Raw genomic sequence first — 23,002 nt, 5'->3', positions numbered from 1 at the left:
AGACACACACACACACACACACAACAACCAGCTTTTCTTTTTGTTGTGAAAACTTTTTATTCTGAAAAAATGAATTTCAACATATAAAATCCGTCCCCGGCGGCTCAAACAAACTTTGCTGTCGTCACATGTAGAAAAAGTAAAAACCTCACAGAGGATGGAAACAATGGCGACGGACACGGATAGCGGACACTGAAGAATCGTCCGGCGGCGGCGGCCTCATTGGGCGTTCTTGGCGCAGCATCATAACAACAACTGTAGAGTTCATGTCTATTGAAATAAAAAGGGAACATTAGTCTGTGTGAACCACAAACACACCCGCAGACAGGATTCTAAAAACCAGCAGGTTGAACTCCTGACGGGAACCAATCAGACGAGTCCATTTTTTAAACGAAGAACCGGAACTCTCGCCGTAACAAACACACCCGCGGACCGCCGGAACAGGAAGTGGTCTGAGGCTTCAGAGCGAGGTCTCCAGGCTGTGCAGGGGGCTCCCCGGACAAGGCGGCAGCCGCTCTGAGTCGGTGGGGATCAGGCCGGGCAGCGGGACCATGTGGTCCATGGTGCTGTTCCTCTGATTGGACGGGGACGGCTGCGGGAGGACGACGGAGTTCCGCTTGGTGGGAGCGTCGTCCTCGCAGTCGGCCTCGTCGATGAGGGGGATCTGAGCCACCGAGTCCTCGACGCGGAACTCGGGCTGCCTCATGAAGCTGTGGATGGAGCTGTGGGGCTTGGGCGTCGCCCGGCCTTCGTAGGGAGACACGCCGTCTCTGAAGGCGTTCACCACTCGGATCTGAGAGGTGACGGAGAAACAGACAGTTTGCTCAGTAGACTAAATGAACGCCGTCTCCGGCGGAGCGGAGACATCCGCTCAGATTACAACCAGGACTGACACAGAGAGTCTGAAGCGTTGGAATTTTTTATTGTAAATGTGAATCCTTACCTGCGTCGAGACGCGGATGAAGCTGCGGCACCAGACTACTTGGCTCCTGTTCAGCTCTATCTCGCCGTGGTCGATCTCGTTTTCGTCCTTCATCTCCTTCAGCTCCTCCTCGGGGATCTCCTCCTGCTGCCTGCCGTGACCCGCCGCCCTCAGGAACTTCAGCCAGCGGGTGGGGATGCTGGACACCAGCTGAGAGGCAGACACAGACATGACACCAGTCACACACCAGAGCACCACTTCCTGTCCCTCAATTGCTCTGTGGCCTGAACATCTTACCACCTGAAGGTTTGGAGAGTTTCTATTGGCTCAAGACGACAATCAGCTGCAGAGAGAAGCAGGTCATTATTTCTCCTTTCAGTAAATGTGAGCCTATTTTAGTCAGAGTTTTAATTCACTGTTAATGTAAACTGACTCTCATCACTTCCACTTTTCAGTTGTTGTTTTTTAATCACTGTCAAAGTGCTGCGTTTGAGACACAGGAAGTTGAAGGACTTTGGTTGCGCAGACTGTTATGTGGCTGAATCTACCTTTTTTGTAATCAGCGAAGAAGAAAATCTCAGCCGCTGACAACGTAGGACCAACAGGGACACAGAGATTGGGCGAAGGTGTTGAATGGGGAGAGACCTAACCAATGGAGGCCGTAAGCCCAGCGACCGAAGAGTATTTAACACGGCGCAAATCTTTGTGCGGGACTTCCTGTTTGGTAACTGGAGCAGACTGTGCATTGGCGGCGAACCGGAAGTCCTCGATCGAGTACTGTATTTTGCTGTTTGTCATCTTTTTATTATAACGCATTGGATTTTGGAATTTTCTCCGAACGACCACCCAAGGATTCTTGAATACTTTTAAAAACCTTTGTCGCTCGTCATCCCCATCTCCCATCATTACCTGTCTACTATCAAAACAATGTCTCACCTGTCCCCACAGGAGGCTGCCGAAGCCCAGGAAGATGCACCACAGCCAGTGCTCCAGGTTCAGCGGAACGCAGCTGAACGGTTTACCACCTAACTCCACGATGACGATCTACAGGACGAGAGAGAGAGAGGGAGAGAGAGAGACGCCATCATACAGGGAATCCCCTCACTGGGTGACCTGACGGGTGATGACGATGCTCCTCGCCCCTCAGAGCTACCTGTATGATGAAGGTTCCCCCGAGGATGGAGCAGAAGACGGGGTTTTTGAGGATGCCGTCAAACACGTTCCTCTCGCCGTGAATCTTGCGGGCGTTGATCTCGTTGAAGATCTGCATCTGGACGAACGTGTTGAACACGATGGTGTAGTGCTCAGAGGGCGGAGCGTGGAGGGGGGCGTACCTGCCGCTGTCGATATCCAATAGCGTCTCACCTGTGAAAGGGAGGGTCACAGACTGAGCAGGTGTAGACATCAATCCGTCCATGTTTTCGCCTCAAAATGTCATTCATTTAAACATTAATAAGGAAATAATGATGAATTAGTAAATCCAAATTAGGCGGTTTTCAAGTGAGTGTGTTTCCGACCACGAAGCTGTGGTGCGTTCACTGACCGCAGAAGAGCAGGGTGAAGATGACGGTCAGCTGGTAGACGGCGTGTCCCAGGATGTTCTTCATCATTGTGCGGGAGATGAGCGGCTTTTGGCGACCGTACGGGCTCCTGAGCAGCAGCGCCTCGGTTGGCGGCTCGGTGGCGAGAGCCAATGAAGCGAGGGTGTCCATGATGAGGTTGACCCACAGCATCTGCACAGCTTTGAGAGGAGAGTCCTGGGAACACACACACAGACCTACTGTCAGCGCCAACGCGTCACATCCATTTAGAAACACTGGATTTGATCATTACGTCAGAGCTTTAGACTCAAAATGAGTGTTTTGGTCGACACTGTTTGACTTTTAGACGCTGTCTGACATGTTTTATATGTTATACGTCAGTTTCATCCAATCAGATTTCACCTCTATGTCTCTATGGAAGCAGAGCGCCTTCTAGCTAGTCTATGCAGATTAAAGTACACGGAGAATGGACGTTAACGGAAAGCTAGCTAGCTGCTAGCAGAACTCAGTATTATTCAGAGACGTTAAGAAGACATTGTTAGTTTTTTTTAAACACTCAATGGCTGAAGGAGGAGGAGAAACGGACTTGCTGGTGGATTCACTGATGACGCCTTTTGCATGGAGGGTTATGGGCATGTTTGGCGGGACGATCCTAATATTGACTGCCACTGTCGAGCGGACATTTTCCGGCCTAAAAGGAGCTGGTACTGGAACTGAAGAGCACCGATAAACTGTACAACCGCGTCATTGAATTGTTTAACAAAGAGAGGAGGAAGGACTTTGTCTTTAAGTGAACAGCATGTGGTGAGTGAACTGCTGTTTGTGTTACTGTTTGTACATCTGCAGTTGTATTTAACCATAAACAAGCTGTTGCTGCTGCTTGTGTCGGGTGTCAAGCAGGGGCAGGTCCCGCTACCTGGGAGCTAGCTGCTGCAGCTAACGCTGACAACACTTTTTTATTTTTGTGCTGAATTTTCAGTGTTGTTTACTTGAGCTGAAATCGTGCAGCCGGCGGCAGCAGCTGCTACTCGTGCCGCGGCGCCTCTCACCCGCTATGGTGTCATCCAGCTTGGTTCTCCGCCAGAGAGGTTGGCACCAGAGAGGTTAGCGCCAGAGAGGCTAGCTAGTGGAGGTGGGGGGTTAAAACAGTTAATAGAGTCTATGACGGTGATCTCCAGTATAGAATGTGGGCTGCTGGTGAGGGATCAGTACTTCCTATCTGAACTTACGCTAGAGCTTCATTTCCCTCTGCAGCTGAGCCAACACTGTCGCCACAGTGTTGTTTTTATTAAATAATATCGTTCCTTCTGATGGCTCGTGTGTGCGATGTTTTAGTGCCGCAGTTTTGTTGGATAGTTTTGTCATTGATTGATTTACATGAATCTGCCTTTGAAGACGCTGAGCCAACAGCAGCTGTGTGAGGTGCAGGCTCTGACCTGGGTGATGCAAGCTCCGGTGAAGGCCACAGTGACGGCGACCACATTGACGGTGAGCTGGAACTGCAGGAACTTGGAGATGCTGTCGTAGACGTTCCTGCCCCACATCACGGCCTTCACGATGCTGCTGAAGTTGTCGTCCGTCAGGATGATGTCAGACGCCTCCTTCGCTACGTCCGTCCCTGCGATACCCTGCAGAACACGGCACGTAGGTTAGCTTACCTAAACCTGGCCACAACAGAGGACAGGCAGTTCAACGTCCATCTGGACATTTGTTTTGTTTATTTTCTTTAAACTTGAAAACATTGCAAATTAATATCAATCTGATGTCTGAATATTTTATTAAATATGAATACGTCTTTTTGATCAGCTCATATGAACAAGTTCCATGGAAATGGAATTTATTTGATCATTTATTACTTTATTTATGGTTTTATAAATCATATTAATGCTACAATGTGAGCCGGAGGCAGTTTGTGCAACAATGGTTACCATGGCGAAGCCAACGTCTGCTTTCTTGAGGGCGGGGCCGTCGTTTGTTCCGTCTCCAGTTACTGCGACAACCTGCCTCTTTTCCAGCACAGTGCTGTCGATGATACCTGAGATGATGACAGAGAAACACACAGCTGACGCACACGTATGGATGAAGACGAAGAAGTCTCTTGACTTCCTCCTCTGATTTTGTGTCTAATTATGTAAAGTAATGAAGTGATAAGAGTCCGGAGTATAGATTACAATTAGATTGGGTTCATAGGGTGTGTGTTTGCATAAGAGGCAGGTATACGCAACCAGAAGCCCTAGCAGGAGACCGGTCGGGCGGGTCACTTTAGTTTTTGTTGATGTTGGGAGGTCCAAGCAGTCCCACCCCACCAACACCAACACCGGATGCCCACCCATCAACACCCATACCGGAGGCCCACCCAACAACACCCATACTGGAGGCCCACCCAACAACACTCATACTGGAGGCCCACCCATCAACACCCATACTGGAGGCCCACCCATCAACACTCATACCGGAGGCCCACCCAACAACACCCATACTGGAGGCCCACCCAACAACACTCATACTGGAGGCCCACCCAACAACACCCATACTGGAGGCCCACCCATCAACACTCATACCGGAGGCCCACCCAACAACACTCATACTGGAGGCCCACCCATCAACACCCATACTGGAGGCCCACCCAACAACACCCATACTGGAGGCCCACCCATCAACACTCATACCGGAGGCCCACCCAAGAACACCCATACTGGAGGCCCACCCAACAACACCCATACCGGAGACCCACCCATCAACACTCATACTGGAGGCCCACCCAACAACACCCATACCGGAGGCCCACCCATCAACACTCATACCGGAGGCCCACCCAAGAACACCCATACTGGAGGCCCACCCAACAACACCCATACCGGAGGCCCACCCATCAACACTCATACCGGAGGCCCACCCAAGAACACCCATACTGGAGGCCCACCCAACAACACCCATACCGGAGACCGCACATCAACACTCATACCGGAGGCCCACCCATCAACACTCATACCGCAGACCGCACATCAACACCCCCCAGTGGACCGAGTCCCGTCCCGTCTGTCTAACCCCGACGTCTGTCCCACTGCCTGCTTCGCCCTCTTGACTTGCTTCAGGCGTGTCTCACCTTTGACCAGAGTGTGTTTGTCCGTTGGAGATGATCTGGCGAGGACTCTCAGATTTGGCCAAATCTTATCGATACGCTCCTGTTGTATCTGGAGAGAGAGAGAGAGAGAGATGAAGTGTTAGTGAATGAATGTAACTGCAGCATGTGCTTGCTGGTGGTTGCTCATACACGGGGGTCATAAGAGATTCAGCTGAGAAGAACATTTCCATGGCAAGAAAAAAGAAAATGACAATGATCTGCCTCAAAAACATATATTTCTCTCAGCGTCACCTTTTCACCTGAAACTATTCAAATGACACAGTCTGAATGAATCCCTCTTGGATCAAGAGTGCTTGATTAATATAAGATTGTTTAAAACAGCCACTGTTGTCTCTTGGTCCAGTCTGAGTTTGCAGGGCCCTTTAAGATAAGGATTGGCTGCTTGCCAAAGGCTAGTAGATCTAGCAACTCACTTGCTCAACTTGGCATGCGGTAAAAACATATTTAAGTACACTCACTTCTTCGCTACTTCCTTCTCATCTCTGTTGAGAGCTGCGCACTACCGATCGGGTACTTGGGAGAAAATGGTGATGTGTAAAAAAAAGCGACCATTTCAATTATGGCAACTTGAGTTCAGTTGGGTCGCGTTAGACGAGGTGGGAGAGTTAACATGTTCAACATAGTTTTTTGTCGTTATTTGATAACTATTTATCAATAAAACAATTCAGGCAAGTCAAAAAAAACATTAAAGTCTGACCTGTCCAAGCTCGTCGCGGATCCGTTTGTTGAACTCTTTGCCTTCCACACAAAGGAAGTCTTCTCCAGGTTGCAGGATGCCACATTTGATGGCGATGGCTCGGGCAGTGTTAATGTTGTCTCCAGTCACCATGCGGACAGTGATCCCGGCCCGCTGGCACCTTCTGATGGCTTCTGGTACCTGAAGAGAACCACAGTAGAAAAAGATATTCAACAGAATGTCTCTACGTGACCTCCACCTCCAGAGAAAGGAGTCAGACTGAGTTCCTACCTCTGAGACCTGTAAATAAACTACAGGCCATGATTGTTCTGGTGTGAAAGCCTCATGAAGTACTTTTAGATCAAACAATAAAGAGTCTTAACATAAGAAGTGAGTCGTGGCTCACGCTGGATGTGCTTTGTAAAGACGGTGCTGATGTACCTCAGGTCGCACGGGGTCCTCAATGCCAACCACAGCGATGCAGGTGAGGCCGCTGAGTATGTGGGTCTCGTCTTCCCAGTCAGGCTCTCCGTCGGCGGCGTTGAAGTCTTTGTAGGCGAGGCAGATGGTCCTAAGGCCCTCCGACGCCATCGGCTCAATCACCTTCATGATCATGTTGTCCCGGTCCCGAGGCTTGAAGGGTTTGGCAAGGCCAGTGGGCGACAGGATTTTACAGCACCTAGAAGCGGGGAAAGAGTCCCGTGATCGCCATGTAACCGGGCACGGGGCTGTGTGAGGGGAGCAGTAAACCTACTTCTTGAGCAGGATCTCGGAGGCGCCCTTGCTGTATATTCGGTAGCTGCCATCGTGGTTCTTTAGCACGGTGCTCATGGACTTCCTCGTTGAGTTGAAGGTGTAGACCTTGAACAGTTTCTCTTCTGGGAACTCGTTGCGGATGGTCTGGTAATCTCGTTGCAGGTGGAGGGATAATCCCAGTAAGGCACATTCAGTCTTGTTTCCCACCTGGCGAGCCAGCCCGCCCTCCTTCTCCGGAGGCTGCAGGGAGTAGAGGATGTCATATAAAAGCACAAGTGTATGTTTTCATGACAAATCAGCTTCTTCACACGGTGCATCTTCAATAGACTTCCCCACAGATCACTAACTGCTGGGATACACTGTCACTGTGCGTTTTCTGTTGGCTGGTTCTAAGTCAAGCACACTAAATGAACCCTTTCTAATAAGACAATGCACCTCGTCACCGGTTGTCTATGAGCCGTTTAACCAAAGATGGATGTTATTTTCACACATTGTGTCATTTGAAAAGCTTTAAGAGGCCCAAGGAGGTAAAACTCTGCCGCATAGCACAAGAAAAAAAGAAAAGATGTCTGTAATTTGTCTCATTTGCTAATCATCTAATGACCCGTGAGATTTAGTAGACTACTCCTGAGGGATCACGGGGTCCCAAACCCTAGTTTATAAATACAATCAATGAATCCAGAAATAATCCAGACTAATTAAAGGAAGGATATAATTGCTGGTGAGAGTCTCAGCTGTAGCGTGACAGAAAGGAGACTCTGTCCTGCTGAACCTGTTGCTATCATGTATGTATGTGCTCTGACCTGTGCAGTGATCAGATGAGTCCTGAGCTGCTCTCCAGACCAACCTGCTCTCTCAGCCAAACGCTTAACTCACAGCGTCCTGGATGGACGGCTATTTTTAGAGCTCACCATAATCTTGGTGGTGTAGGCGCAGTTGACCCCGATGCCGTGGATGAGCAGGTCCAGGGCCGTGGCAGGGATCTGGCCCGGCTGCGGCAGGTTTTTGTAGAAGACCCCCGAGATGTGGGCCTGCACCACCGTCATGCGGTTCATCGTGAGCGTCCCCGTCTTGTCGGAGCAGATGGCCGTGGCGTTGCCCATTGTCTCACAGGCGTCCAGGTGGCGGACCAGGTTGTTGTCCTTCATCATTTTCTGGCAAAAGAGGGGAGTGGCGTTACTCGAGCCTGAGGGCTTTGTCCTGAATTTACCAAAAAACATTTACAGAATGAACAGTGTTTGATCCAGGATTGTCGGGAGTGGGTCAAATGGGCCCAATGGTACTCGTCTCAGGGGTCACTGCTCCAACAAAGGGGGGAATAACCATTTCTGTGAAAACTGTACACCCATACCAACTACACAGAGTGCTAAAAAGAATAATAGAATTACATTAGAATTTACATGAGACACACAACTAATTCACCTAATGTTTTTACAGAACCATCTGGAAACTATGAAAAAGGAACATAATGTGACTGAAGGTCAGGTCCAGGCTCCATATGTTCAGCGGCAGACCTTGACTGAATAGGCCAGGGAGATGGTGACGGCCAGAGGGAGACCTTCAGGCACGGCCACCACCAGCACCGTCACACCGATGATGAAGAACTTGACCAGGAACTGCACGTAGATGGAAACACACTCTGTGGTCAAGGAGATCCCCTGAATCCAGAAGGTGTCAATCACGAAGCGAGTGATGAGGATGATGACGGTCATCAATGACATGAACAGACCTGGCGACGTCGGCAGAGAGGGACAGAGGAATCGTAAGTTTAGTTCAGGGACCTGATCAGGAGCACAACACATGTTGTGTGCAGGGAGGAGCAGTGAAAAGCGGAGGACTGAGAGTTAGTGATGAAGCCTTCAAGGACATCTCCTCACCGGGGAACGTAGACACTATGTTGTTACTGCTGCAGGTGCAAAATGTGTGTGGCACTTTCAGTTTGGCTCTTTTCCGTCTGCACCGTGTGTGTGTGTTTGCGGCGCGCGCATTGAGCATGGGCCATAGAATATAGCCGATAGAATATGGGCGATAGAATATGGACCATAGAATAGCTCCCAGTGATCCCGAATCATATTTTTGCCTCTGTACAGTCGCCCATTGGAAGGAGATACACAGTTACAACACCAATGCCTCAAGTCAGTATCAGTGTTGCAAAGCTGCATTTCCAGGTCTATATTTTAAACACTAGTTTCCATCATGAACTTCTCTATTTGTACCTGCTTTGCCGATCTGCACAGCCATTTTGTTCAGCTTCCCCTGGAGGACCGACTTCTCCCTCTTTAGTGTTTTCTTCTTCTTCTCTGGTTCTTCGCCCTCACAGAATGGGTGCACCTCGGTTATGCCATCCTCGTCTTCTTCTGTAGAAGAACGCAAAGTCAGCAAAACGATGATACTTCAATTGCTTCTTCAGTCAGCGCAGTCAATTAAATCAAAACGTCCTGCAGATGTTTCAGTATTACAAGCTTTCCAGGAAAGGGAGAGATGTTACATTTGAGCCACTGGAAAGTTTTTATATGAAACATTTGCAGGAAGAGTTGGCTTTTATTAACAGAAACCTAACAGCTACTAAAAAATAGCTTAAAACGTAGAACCGACTGGAATGAATAAGTGAGTGAAGTGCATTGCAAATGCAAAAAAAAGTTAGAAAGACATTCACAGATCAGGATCTCATAATTACTGAAATTATCAAAACAGATAAACACGGAGGAAGTGTTGATTGCAATATAGGATCCAATGTGCCTTCAAAACAGGAGCAATGAGAGGTAAAAAGGCTTGGCTCTCTGCAAATGAGGTAAACAACAGACTACACAACAACAGCAGCCCACAGAACCGTCACCCAGCAGGACCTGAGGATGAGGATGATGATGTCAGTGTGTGGGTCACACTTGTCCGTTACACATGGTCAGACATGTCAACAACTAAGTTGGTAGCGCAGTGGAGGGCGGGGCTACAATGTGTTTATTGTACTGTATTGTTACCTTCATATCTCACCAACTAGTCAACTAACTAACCACCCAGAATGCACCTCTGTTCCCTCTGGATCACTGTGGTAACAACACAGAGTCAACTGACACTGTAGCTCTGTGACAAGAGAGTTGGGGTTTATACAGGTGTGTGTGTGTGTGTGTGTGTGAGCATGCTGATCCCAGCTCAGTAATGAGGTTATTAGTGGACAGGGAGGCAGGAGAAGAAAGCATCTGCCGAGTTTAAGGCTGATAATCTGCTTGGTCCTAATCACCATCGACAGAGTCAGGAGCGCCTGCTGCTGCACCGGCAGGACACACACTGCACCATGCGGGACCACGGGGACGAAGAAGGAACCGCCGACAGGGGAACCCAAAGTCTGACTGACTTCAGAACCCGAGGTCCACCAAAGAGCCCGGATCTCCTGCAGGATCTTTGACCGCCTCTCATCAGAAAGCACCACTCATGACCAACGTGGACGTCTCTGAATGGATCGGTTGAATCGTCTGCAGCGCGCGTTGCTCCGCCTGCAGCAGACGCTCCATAGCAACAGCAAAGATGACCATGACAGAGTCCACAGTGAGCAGTCCAGCCAACACAACCAGCCTCAGGGAACGGAGGGCACATGAACTGAACTTATGTGCTGCTGACCATTCTTTGCTTTTGAAAGAAAAACATCAGAACACAACATGTTCTTCTAACTGATGCTTTTCTCTCACAGGTAGAAAAGACGACCACATTATGGAACAAAACATTAAAAAGGCCAAATAGTCATATATATTACAAACAGATGACCTTTCCCCGAATATTGATACTTTGGTACCACACTGAGATGGAACAGATCTATTATGGGATGGAGAATAAAATCATACACGCTGATCCGAGGCCAGAGACAGTTATTCTGCGCCTACGCTTCACGCCTGTGAGACGGAGCTGTGACATCAGCACACATCACAACACGAGTGGAAACACACCTGATGCACTTATCCTGTTCGTTCACTCACACATTACAGACACTCTACGAAGTGGACCTTTATTTCTGTATTTATACATGGTTATACAGGTTTATATTTTCAGAAATGTATCTGCTCTGAAGTTGACCTCAGACACAGATCTGGTGAAAAGTGAATATGGACTCCAGCTTCACCGGCTTGAGGTGACATGATGAAGGGAAGCAGCGTCCTGTTAGGAATCCCTCATCCATCCTGAACTTACTTTTCTTGTCCACCTTCTCTTCCTCTTCTTTTGTCTTTGCTTCCTCAGCATCGCCGTCAGCGAGCAGCTTGAAGATAATTCCAGACTGAGAGTTCTCACCTACAGCGATGACCAACATCTTGCCAGAGCCTTCCATCACATGGGTACCTGAGAGAGAGAGAGAGAGAGCGAGAGAGAGACCTTACCCTCCTGCAGTAGTTCTCAAAGTGTGGGACGTGGGACTCTCTTCAGCAGGGAAATGTGAGGCAGAACTAATGTTATGGTCACAATATTTTTATACTGTAAACATATTATATTGTTATATTATATACTTATTATACTGTAGACTTATTATATTTTAGACCTTTTATATTGTAGACTTATTATACTGTAGACTTATTATATGTTAGACTTATTATATTGTAGACTATTATATTTTAGACCTGTTATGCTGTAAACATATTATATTGTTATATTATATACTTATTATACTGTAGACTTATTATATTTTAGACCTGTTATACTGTAGACTTATTATATTTTGGACCTTTTATATTGTAGACTTATTATACTGTAGACTTATTATATTTTAGACTTATCATATTGTAGACTTATTATATTTTAGACCTATTATGCTGTAGACTTATTATAGGAGCTGAGGTAGAACTTCCAAAATTTGATTTGTGACTAAAATTGACTTTAGTTGACTTGGAATAATAATCATGGATGTTTTTTTGGTCACGGTCTTTCTTCTTGTGTGAACAGAGAGGAGAGTGGAGCACCTGACAGCAACGCGGGGTCTCTGTCGACACTCTTCTTCACCAGATCCGACTCTCCGGTCATGGGGCTCTCATCCAGCTTCAGGTCGTTGCTCTGGATGAGGACTCCGTCAGCAGGGATGAGGTCGCCTGGAACGCACACAAGGACACTGTGACACCAGCTCACACCCACCAGGTCACGTTCTGTCACCATTACCTCGTCACATGACCAGTGATGGAGCAAGACACAACTCAAACTATTACTTTTAAATAGTGATGTTGAGACCTAAACAGTTTTCAGTTTTCTGGACTGACATTTCTAAATCGGACGCTGGGCTCTGTGGATAATCCAGAAAATGAAGAATCACTGCTGTTCAGTTTGTAAAATGGAATTATTGATTCTTCAAAGGACAATGAATCACACAGCGACTGAGAGCTTCTCCAAATACAACCAACTAAATCCCATTTGAAGATTTCCAATAGTCGTACCCGTAAGACATTTCACTATATTACACTCATTGCATCACATTAACTGTCTTCAAACCCTTTTTTAATTAAGAAAAGATTTATAAATCCATCTTTGATGTCAACTTTCAGTACTGAAAGACACTGAGGTTTGACGTTCAGCTCTAATCATGACTTTCAGCCACCAGATCTACTATAGAAGAGCTTTTTGGTCCCTCACCATATTTGACATGCGCAATGTCTCCACATACGATCTCTGACACTAATATTTGTATAACTTGATTCCCTCGGACAACGGTGAACTTCTGTTCCTGCTCAATCCGGCTCTGGAGGCCGCGGAACTGTTTCTCCTTGCTCCAGTCGTTGAAGGCCGTCACCAGGACCACGCAGACCACGGACAGCAGGATGGCAGCGCCTTCGATCCAGCCGGTGTCCGACTCCTCGTCCTTCCACGCGCTGCTGGCCGCTTTGCCGCAGTCTGAGCGGAGACAACGCAGGAGGTCAACATGTGTTACTTTACCACAGACTGGACATGAGAAATGGAAGTGGTCCCCGTAAAGCCTTGAGTTCGGCAGCTGGATCCACCTGGTCTGGCTTCAGGTGCTTGTGTCCAGAAAGCCAGTGACTACGTGAATAAGCTTTCTGTGAGGAGCTACAGGCCTTTTTGAATTTGGATGTGTGTACGCCTTTCTGTTTATGCCTTCACACGGTCTCATAATAACAAATAAGAAAATATACGTTTCTGAAGACGTAAAGGTCTCTCACTTGAACAAACTGGGTGACTGTTTAAAACCTATGAACTCACTCCTTCTCTCCACATCGGGCGGGCTGTAGAAAGAAAGGCCGAGTGAGATGAGGGCTGCCACCTGCAGGATGATGAGCGTGAGGTCCTGCAGGGCTTCCCAAACCAACCTCAAAAACGTTTTGGGCTTTTTGGGAGGTATTAGGTTCTGTCCAAAGAACAGTGTTCTCCGTTCTAAGTCCTCAGAGTTTCCGTCTAAACCTGCAACAGGAGACACAAAGACAGCGTCAGAGACATGTCCTGGTTTAACAAACTGAGTTGATATGTAATGCTTCTACCTGGGAGATTAAGATAGTATTTCGTTTTGTATCTAAACGTAACACAACTAAAGTTTAAGCTCTTCACAGATAGTGTCTTTCTTCCTGCTTTACTAGATTTAAAGAATCCTCATCTTAACACCAGCAGGACAGAATTGAAACATATGGTTTGTGATCAGAGTATCTCTCACATACACTCTTGGGTTTTTATACACAGTAGCAAACTCTGTACATTTTTCTAACGACAAATGTAATGACTTTTGTAGTTCCAGTGAAATAAAGAAAACATGTTCCCAGTTTAAATCCTGTGTCATTGTGTTAATTGTTCATTTATCTGTTTTAATATTTCCCCCTTGATTTCCAAACTCCTCTTCCTCTCTCTCTCCGTGTCGCTCTGTGAGCCGACGATGATCCTCCATGTGCTTCCATATGACCGGGTGGCTCGTTTCCCTTTCCTCTCTCCCTCGTCCTCTGACCAACACCAGGGAAGGGAGGAGTCAGTGAGGAGCAACAGTCCCCTGTAGCTCCTCTCACGCTAAACTCAAGCCCGCCCACTTTTTAGCGGCACAATGAAATGGGAGGGATTTGATTTAAATCCCTCCTGTAACTCTACGCGCCGCTCAACATTACGTTTCCCTGTGAAATACGTCACAGTGCACAAGCTAAAGACACTCTACCGCTTCACCTTTTGAATGCCTCTGAAAAGGGAAACAATGATTCCACGACTGCGGCAACAAAGATATCTACAAACTAAATGACAGCATACGCTGTTGCAAAGTTACCTGTCAGGTCATTGATCCGACCTCCAGCTGTCGCCACAAAGACACAGGGAATTAAAACGGTGTGATGGATTTTTTTCCACTGATTTCAAGCTGCTTCTGACATTTGACCTCCCTCTCTGTCAGCAGGAGCCCAAACACTGAAGGCGTTTATCGAGTGTGTGCAAGACGGACAGACCGAATGAATTAGTGATGAGCAGAGAAATGTCAAGGGGCAGACTCATGAGACAAGCTGTTCCCAGGTCAGCGTCGGACACGTGGAGACACCGAGTCCACCGTCTGTATTCAGCATAGAGTCGAGGCACGGGGCATTTGTCCTCGCCAAAACAACAAAGTTTGGATCATTTTAAGCGGATGGACTCTTATAGAATTGATCGACTCCTTGCTAAAAGCATCCAAACGCCACAATGTTGTTCTCCGTGTGCCGTCTGAACCGGCGGTCGGGCTACGGGATCTAAGTTTAGCACGAAGAGAAAGCCTGAAACTCCTCCGGTCATCGGCTGCATGAGAACATGCTCCCAGCCTCCAGGACTCAGCAGAGGTCACATCGTGAGGAAAAGCAACGAGCATCACCGACTACATCGCATTAATTAGTGTTGCAGCGAGATAATGAACTACCTCAGTTTATTACGCCACTTCTGTTCCAGTGCAACCAGGCGCTTTGCATGAGTTGTTGGACTCAACAAGCGAGGGGATTTAAAGTCAATGGTAGAAATGTGGCAGCAGATAGAAAGTGATTCAGGTGCTTTTTCATCAGCGAGGGACATAAAGTGTCGGCCTGAGCTCAGGTCTGGCAGCGGTAAACGTACGGTTTAGGTTTTAGTTTGTCTCTTTGTTTCAGCAAATTATTCAGAGATTCCTTGACACTGTTTTGCCAACGATCGCATCATTTCAATCAGCCAAGGGTTCCGGTCGAGAAGCAAAGCCAAACACAACAGACACCCGATGTGGCATCAATTGACAGGAAGAGACAATTTAATCGTTAATCGTAATTATTTGCATGACGATGAATCCTCGACTAAAGTTCCATGATCGCGTCCGCCCTCGGCACAACAACTCGCGTGAGCAGCATGTCGACAACAAGGGAATGAGTTTTTGCCCATTAGTGTGGGATCTTGCCCGGAGGAGGGATCACACAGCGGAGGCTGCGCTCCAATGAGGCGTACAAAGAAGGTCTTTGCTGGAATTGTCTCTTGGATTGCAGAGAATAGACGTTTTCTGGAGCAAAATTTTTTTTTCCGAATTGTTATAGTATGAAAGGACCCCAAATGAACACTAAGCGGACTTTTTCCCTCATTTAAAAGCAGTATTCACAGCGTTTGTCTCACACTGTCCTGAAGCTGAAGAGGGAGCGCAGCAGGATCAACGGGGCTGAAGGACCCAGTTGACTTTGACCATCACAGCAGAGACAGTCCCTGGAGCCAGACTGAATATAATCATATATAATATGTGCAGCCAGGGGGAGGGGCCTGTGAGTCATCGGTGAAGGCCCTTCAACATCATTACACACCAGAGTAACAAACAAACGCATTCAGAGCGGTTGAACTTGAGTGGAGCTTTGCGTTCACATTTCTGGAGCTGAGATGCACGAGAGGCAGAGTTTCTCCACATGTTTACCTTCGACAGGTGATGTTCTCAGTCTGGCACACAGCCCGTTCACGTCTCCGTAACTGTCCTTAATCGTGTTCACCGAGTCGGCTCCTCTCAGTTCCATGAGAGTACGCAGCTCCTGCGGCGTGCAGCCAAACTCGGCATCGTGGTTGGCCTCGCCATGCTTGGACCCCAGAAGAGAGTTGTTGGCCATCCTGGTTGATGGCCTCCCAAAAAACACACTCAGTGGTCAGGTGCAGAGCTGGCCTTACAGGGACTCTGTGACTGGAGAGAGAGAAGGACGGGGTCATGTTAGAGCTCTCTGGGAGAACAAACAACAACAAAGTAAGAACCTCCAGGGGAACGATGGCTGCCTCTCAACACGAAGGTCAATGAGGTCATAAATTTGGCATCGTTTCAGGGGTTCATGGTTACATGCAGATTACACATGAGGGCTTTTAGAAGACTGATTCTGATGACTCAACATATTTAGATCAGATTCAGATACAGACAGAGACTTTCTCTATGATGTCAATGAAGTAAGAGGTATTTAATTCAATGACATTTTACTTGTATAGCCCAATATCCCACATGTGCCTCAGTGGCCTTAACAATCTAAACATACGCCATCATTTGTCCTTGAACATCAGATAACAACTCCCCCAAAAGAAACGGGCAGAAACCTCCGGAAGCGTAACTGAGAAGGGCAGAAGTGCTTTAGATGTCATGTGTACAGAATATACAACATAACACAATGACATAATAAAACAGTCAATCCAACTTTAACCTCCCTGTGTTTATAAAGTCCTGGCTAAGGCCAATATGATAGACCTCATTACAACACTTATATCATTTCATGACCAGCGCTCCACCGTCATCACATCAGTTACGCAATGGGAAGCTGACAAAACGTAAAATTCAGATATCAAGTTTATTTTATTGTCATTATACAACAACGAAATGCAGATAGCGGCCCCGTTTTGCTCTGTTTGGCAATATGATTCTAAAAGAATTTGGCTGAATGAGTTTTTGTTGAACTGAACTGATAAACCTTGATTTCTTCCTTAAATGCTGGGAATGACGGAGAGAACGTGTCAAACACAAATCTATTTCATATCCAGACACGGCCCTTCCTGGCACAGTGCCTTGCTCGATGGCAGCAGCAGCTGTAGTGAATCAAGAGCGCTCAACAGCGCTCAACAGCGCTCTCTGGCAGCAGGAGGACAAACAGATTTAAACATTTAAAAGTGTGTTCAGTGTTGAACCTCCTGATCAAAGTCACTTCTCCTGAAGCACTCGGCTATCTGACATCAGGCTCGTTCCATCATCAGTAATCAGCTGTGTGAGCGGCTCCCCAGTTCAGAAGCTCATATTCAGGACATTGTAATGGTTGATGGACTGAACACACGGGATCATGTGTGGACCGACAGCCTTTACGTGTGTGTTCCTCACAGGTTGTGACCTCTGTGCCTTCAACTGTAATCTGTGTCAATCAGTCAGCCGAGGCTTAATCTGAGCAAGAGCAGCCAGTTTGAGGCTGAAGGGGAGGGAAGGAAAGAGCTGTTTGGAGGCTAATGGGAGGCTAATGGGCTGAACTCAAGTGGGATCTCGTCATACTGGTGGACGGAGCTTTACTTACTGGACATAACCAGCGCCTCATCAGAGATTTCACCCGACGGTCCAAACACAGAGTCAGTTCACAACAGTGTACAGCTTCACTTTGCAAAAGGATATTGTAGTCATCGTAGAACTCGTCATCACAGCTGCACACAGCAGAACACGACACAAACTGATGGAAAGACCGAGCAGCCGGCTCTCCGCTAAGAAAACACATGCAGGCTTTTTGACAGAAGCAACAGCCAGAGCCCGTTAGCCGCCATGAAACATAGTGTCACTTCATTACTGCAGCACTGAGGAGAGAAAAGGCTTTACTTACAGAAACTTCCCCCATCACCTCCTGTTAGCAGCAGCAGGTATTAGTGGCGGTCCGATTACTCTGAGCAGCGTCACACTCACAGCTCAGGAAACAGCCCATAACCCAGCACAGCTCCTCAGCCGGCAGTCTGCAGACCTCCAAGACCGAGACCGACTCCACAAGAACACGCCGCTTTTCTCAGAAATGCAGTTTGACCTTCAGGAAGCTCACAGCCACGAGCAGCGCTCCATCGGAGAAAGAAACAGGAGCTCAATGATTATCTGAGGAAAGCCTCCCTTAATCTAATTAGACTGAGAGAGACAGAGAGAGAGAGAGAGAGAGACTGCTGTAGCTCCTTCTGCCGACACCACACAACAGGTCCAGAGTCACAGACCAGGTCCACACAGAGTCACAGACCAGGTCCACACAGAGTCACAGACCAGGTCTACTCACACTGTACTAAACCTGCTGCGGCTTGAGCTCCGCCTGCTGAAAGGAAAACATGATCTAAACAGAGACGAGGTACAACTGGGGAAGCAACCAGCAACCAGCAACCAACAACCTAGCAACCCTCTCACTGTGATATCGATCCTGTCCCCAGTGCTCAGACTGCATTTGAAGCCGTTTACTCCCGTTGTTTCATTTCTTACAGACACACACATAAAAACTCATAAAAACTCATGCATACTTTTCCCTTCCCCTCACCATCTGAGCAGCACTGATGCCGGTTGACGTCAGGTCACACACACACACACACACACACACACACACGTGGATTACAGCACATAGAGACACAGGCGGATTAACTGAACACACACACACAGACACACACATACACACACAGGGTGATATCACTGTTTCACATTTGCATCATAGTGTTTTAACACTGAGCTAGTGTGACCTTTGACCCCCACTCTAAAACTCACTCTATAAAAGTTGTGCATTTCCCATGTTCACCAGTCGAGTAGAGAGATGATTCTTGCAGCCACAAAGCTGATAACAAAGTGTATTAATGTATAAGTTTATTCTCGTACGCACTTGACAACTCAGATCTAAAGGTGATTAAGACAGAGACTGTTATATATAGTGCAAATAAATTAATCTCATAAGGAAGATTAAAGTCTGTGGGAGAAACCTGCTTGATAAATGTATTCTGTGTGAATTGGTTCACTCAACACGGGGCTAGCTGACCTGGGATCAATGTATCTGTCTGTACAGTGTATGTGTGTGTATGCTACACGGTCACACACACACAGTCAACTACCTAAAGGCCCTGTCCACATGTACACACATATTTGTTTCACAAAATATCTATATACGTGTAGACAGGGCCTATAACTCCTCTCTCCTGTTAGAGGAAAACTTACATTTACTGCATGATACTGTTATTACACGACTGAGACAACAAAACCAAGACTTTCTTTTCAAAAAACACACACCAACCTTTTTGCTCAATTTGTATGTCATGCACCAAATTAAAACATCTTATCATTTGTTAGGCCAATATTCTTCAATGATAATCTTAATTATTTAAAATGTTTCATGCACAATAATGTGTTTATTTGCTTCTTGGGAAATACAAATCAGGAAGGAAAAGGATAAGTAAGAAAGTAAAAAAGCTACCATGTTTGTTTGGATTAAGAAATGCAATTTTAATAATTTGGTCTGAAAGGTTGTCGTGCAGACCGGATATTATGTATGAGATTCATCAAGTGCTACTCAAACTACATTCTAGGGGATTGGATCACTCAATCCTTTGGAAAGGAAATGATACGCTACACGTTTTGGCTAAACAATCCTTACAATGACAGTAAATTGACGTACAAGTACTAACTCAAACTATCATAAAAGGAGTCTAGAAGTGCAACACCTGGCTGTTGCCAGGTGTTGCACTTCTATTTAAACAGGGACTTAAGTGGCACAGGAAGAGCTCTTTACAGTATTCAAAAACATGAAGGCATTGTAGGAATATGGATGAAAAGAGATGTTACCCTTCTGAGAATCACTCTGCTGGACTATGCACACACTGCAATAAACCGGAAAACTCAAACATGTAACAGATAATGCAACAGGTATGACAAAGAAAGAAGGGAAATAGTATTGGAAGCAATTGATGGAAAACACAATATTATATTGGGGAATGTGCTAGGAAAGACACCAAAGAAAGCATCTACTCTTCTAGTTAATCACTTAAGAGCAACGCCAATAACAGTGATAATTTAGTTTTGTGGTTTTGCTTATTTTCCTGCATATCTGCTCCCGTTCAGCAGGTGGCGATAAAGCTATTAAAAACACCAACAAAGAAGTGATGAGAGCCGATGGAGAGGAGTGGTCCTCTCAGAACTTGTACACAGCTGATCGTGACGTCACTTGTCAACATGGCGGACTGGAACGCAGGTATTCTTTTTGTTGTGTCTGACACGTACTCGCTTTTAGTTATGCACATATATGCCATCCGAGGAAGAAGTGAATTATTGTGCTTGCTTTCTGTGTGGCAGTGGGCGCGGGAAAAAAACAGTTTAGAGACGTTGCTTTCTAACAAGAATACCGTGTTCGGTTCACACTTCTTCTGGTCCTTCGAACCGGACACGGTGGTACGGTGGTCCGGGTGAGTCAAACCAGACCCCCAACCTGTGAACGTTATCTCTGCGGCGGGAAACATACTTTTAACGGGAGCGGACCCGACTCAGCAACTACTTTACGTTATGTGTGTACCGTAACGTTAAAAAAACTGCCGTCGTGTCACGAGCTAGTCCGCGGTGGCGCGCGCCAGTGAGAAACGGGTTGAACTGACAGCAGCCGGAAGGGCCGCCAGTTAATTAAGACCGTTGGAAATCTTTCAGTGAGAGAAACGTTACGTTGATTCGGCCGCTAACTGACACTAACGTTCAATAACAGCCGCCATCAGTACCGTCAGTTGAGAGTAAACGTGTCTCACTAAACTAATACTAAGAAAGACAAAGCATAATTGTGTAATTACAAACGTATATTACTGGCAACGTACGCCGTTACAGTTCTCTCTTCTTCTTTTTTTAGAACAGCCTTTCAGAGTTTATGTATATATTTCAAATTCTTTGCAAAAAACACACAAAATAGGGATTTGGCTTGTAAATGTACACTTGTGAGTATGAAACTTGGCAAAGATAATTAATAAATTAACGTCCGCTCACGACAGCACCCCGAGGTCATTGACTCCAGGTGGCGCTGTAGAATGGCCTGACTTCAGTTCCCTTAAACGACAATTAATACTTTATTAAATGATAAAATACTGAAATATTAAAATAAATAGTGTAAAAGTTAGGTTTTTTTACTTACCGTTACTACGTACTTGTGTCGTCAGTTAAGTTGGTCTGGCGCTCGTAATTTCAAAATGTAACGGTTTCCTGTAAATTGACCTCGTGGTCCCCAGGGCAACAAACACGTCATCACGTAAGAACGTAAGATCGAAACGTCAGGAACCCAAAAGGCTTTTTAAACTCATTATTACTACGGATGTATTTGAATAATAAAGACAGAAGCAGGAGATGAAAGAGCAGTTACAGTTATGTGGAGTTCATTAAAACTCAATTGTATATTTATTTTTTGCTGAAAACATTTTTATTTTTGACCATACATTTATCATTTATCACACTTTATTAGACTTTATTGTATGTTTACTTGGCTGTTGCAGTGAAACTGAACCCCAAACAATGTTTCTCTAAGGGGACATTGAAGTATATTGTATCGTATTTATCACATGTTCAGTGATTTGTGTCCATTTCATTATTATTTCCCAAAAATAAGTTTAGGGAACTCAATGTGTTATCACTTCCATATTTGTATATTAATATTATGAATGCAAAAGAACCTGCTGAGGACTTTACACAGAAACACAGTGTCTGCCACATCCACCGGTACGTTTCTGATCCGCTGTGTTTGTGTGTTTTCAGGTCGCGATTCTGTGGACGACATGCTGGACACTGAGAACAAACGCCTGGCTGAGAACCTGGCCGCCAAAGTCTCCAGACTGAAGTCGGTGAGTCACCACCAAGAAACGCTCACCATTTCACTGGTGCATCATCCACACAGCTACACTCAACACCTGCCATCTCCTCCCTTTTTGCCTAGAGTGAAGGCACATTTATTCCCTCAGTAAACATGAGTTTATGTCTCAATCTCTAAAGTCCTCTTCAATACAACATGATGTTCATTTAGTAAATGATGGTCATTTAGAGTTAAACAGACGACTACGTCCACTTCCTTATATTCAGTCTGTCATTCACATGCAATCAGGACGGCACTTTCAGGACGGCACGGGGAAAACAGGTTTAGGACTCTGCGTTTTGTTTAACCGCACAATAATCTGTCTTGTCTCTGAATCCGACAGCTGGCGTACGACATCGACAGAGAGGCTGACGATCAGAACGAGTATCTGGACAATATGGTGAGTACATCTGGCCTGGAAAGCAATATTTTACTGATTCATTTATAAATATTACTTGTCTAATATTACAACAATTCACCCTGGAAACAGCGGGCTTCTGATTTGCTCCTTCAGCAACATATCCCATGCTTCTGTGCCACCGGTACACTTTCCTAAAGGCTCATGGGAGATGTAGTTGTAGTTGGTATGCCCGCCCTACAGACGGGGTGACCTTTGGGTGTTCCTAGACCAGAGTGTTTGTCTCAAATATAGGCCAACTTCACAATCTTTACTTCCTCTTCTCCTTTCCTCGTCAGGACTCCAACTTCCTGAGTGCGACGGGCCTGCTGAGCGGCAGCGTGAAGCGCTTCTCCACCATGGTGCGATCCGGCAGAGACAACCGCCGCATCCTCTGCTACGTCTCCGTGGGCCTGGTCCTGGTCTTCTTCCTGCTCTACTACATGGTCTCCAGGATTCAGAGCTGACGGGGATCACACGATCAATACAGATAAAAGCAACCCGGAGCTGCTGCCCATGTGGAGCTGGGAGACTCGGACGTCGTGTCTCATCTCTGGGGTCGTTCTGCGCGGGAGAAGACGCTTCATTCTGCGCCGAGTGAGAGAACGAACAGGAAGTAGAACGAACAGGAAGTAGACAGAAAACATTTTGTTGAACAGTTGTCGTACCAAAGATGCTGGAGTTTATTAAAAAAACAAAAAACACGCCTGCACAACTTTTGCTCCCGTCTGCCGCAGCCAGGATGTCCTTATACGGGCAAAGAGGAGGTGGAGCCTGAACGCATCTCGGGTGGGAGAAGAACCAAAAACAATTAAATG

General features: G+C 46.5%; 2 protein-coding genes across 2 annotated transcripts in view; one reads left to right on the top strand and one right to left on the bottom strand.

Moving 5' to 3' along the window:
- Positions 1 to 460: 460 nt before the first annotated feature.
- Positions 461 to 16,063, bottom strand: LOC306741335 (plasma membrane calcium-transporting ATPase 1-like; the record flags this gene model as incomplete). The annotated part of the gene is made up of 19 exons (XM_079223614.1): positions 461 to 793; positions 944 to 1,132; positions 1,859 to 1,966; positions 2,076 to 2,287; positions 2,466 to 2,679; positions 3,900 to 4,091; positions 4,392 to 4,498; positions 5,570 to 5,657; positions 6,306 to 6,485; positions 6,726 to 6,963; positions 7,039 to 7,280; positions 7,952 to 8,194; positions 8,555 to 8,769; positions 9,257 to 9,397; positions 11,220 to 11,366; positions 11,981 to 12,106; positions 12,642 to 12,899; positions 13,227 to 13,424; positions 15,877 to 16,063. 19 exons carry the CDS (start codon positions 16,061 to 16,063, stop codon positions 461 to 463), a joined length of 3,618 nt encoding a protein of 1,205 aa, XP_079079740.1.
- A 4,078-nt stretch (positions 16,064 to 20,141) lies between these two features.
- LOC306741342 (BET1-like protein) overlaps positions 20,142 to 23,002 on the top strand; it is a 3,693-nt gene continuing 832 nt past the window's right edge. The window contains exons 1-4 of the mRNA XM_079223621.1: positions 20,142 to 20,161; positions 21,694 to 21,779; positions 22,131 to 22,187; positions 22,484 to 23,002. The exon at positions 22,484 to 23,002 is cut by the window's right edge and continues 832 nt beyond it. Coding sequence (XP_079079747.1) covers positions 20,143 to 20,161; positions 21,694 to 21,779; positions 22,131 to 22,187; positions 22,484 to 22,651 — 330 coding nt within the window. The 5' untranslated portion in view covers position 20,142 and the 3' untranslated portion in view covers positions 22,652 to 23,002. The remainder of the gene's footprint in view (positions 20,162 to 21,693; positions 21,780 to 22,130; positions 22,188 to 22,483) is intronic.

This window comes from Taurulus bubalis (assembly GCF_910589615.1).
Source record: "Taurulus bubalis genome assembly, chromosome: 9".
NCBI lineage: Eukaryota > Metazoa > Chordata > Actinopteri > Perciformes > Cottidae > Taurulus > Taurulus bubalis.
Note: the sequence above shows the minus strand (reverse complement) of the source record. Positions and strands in the feature narration are given on the sequence as shown.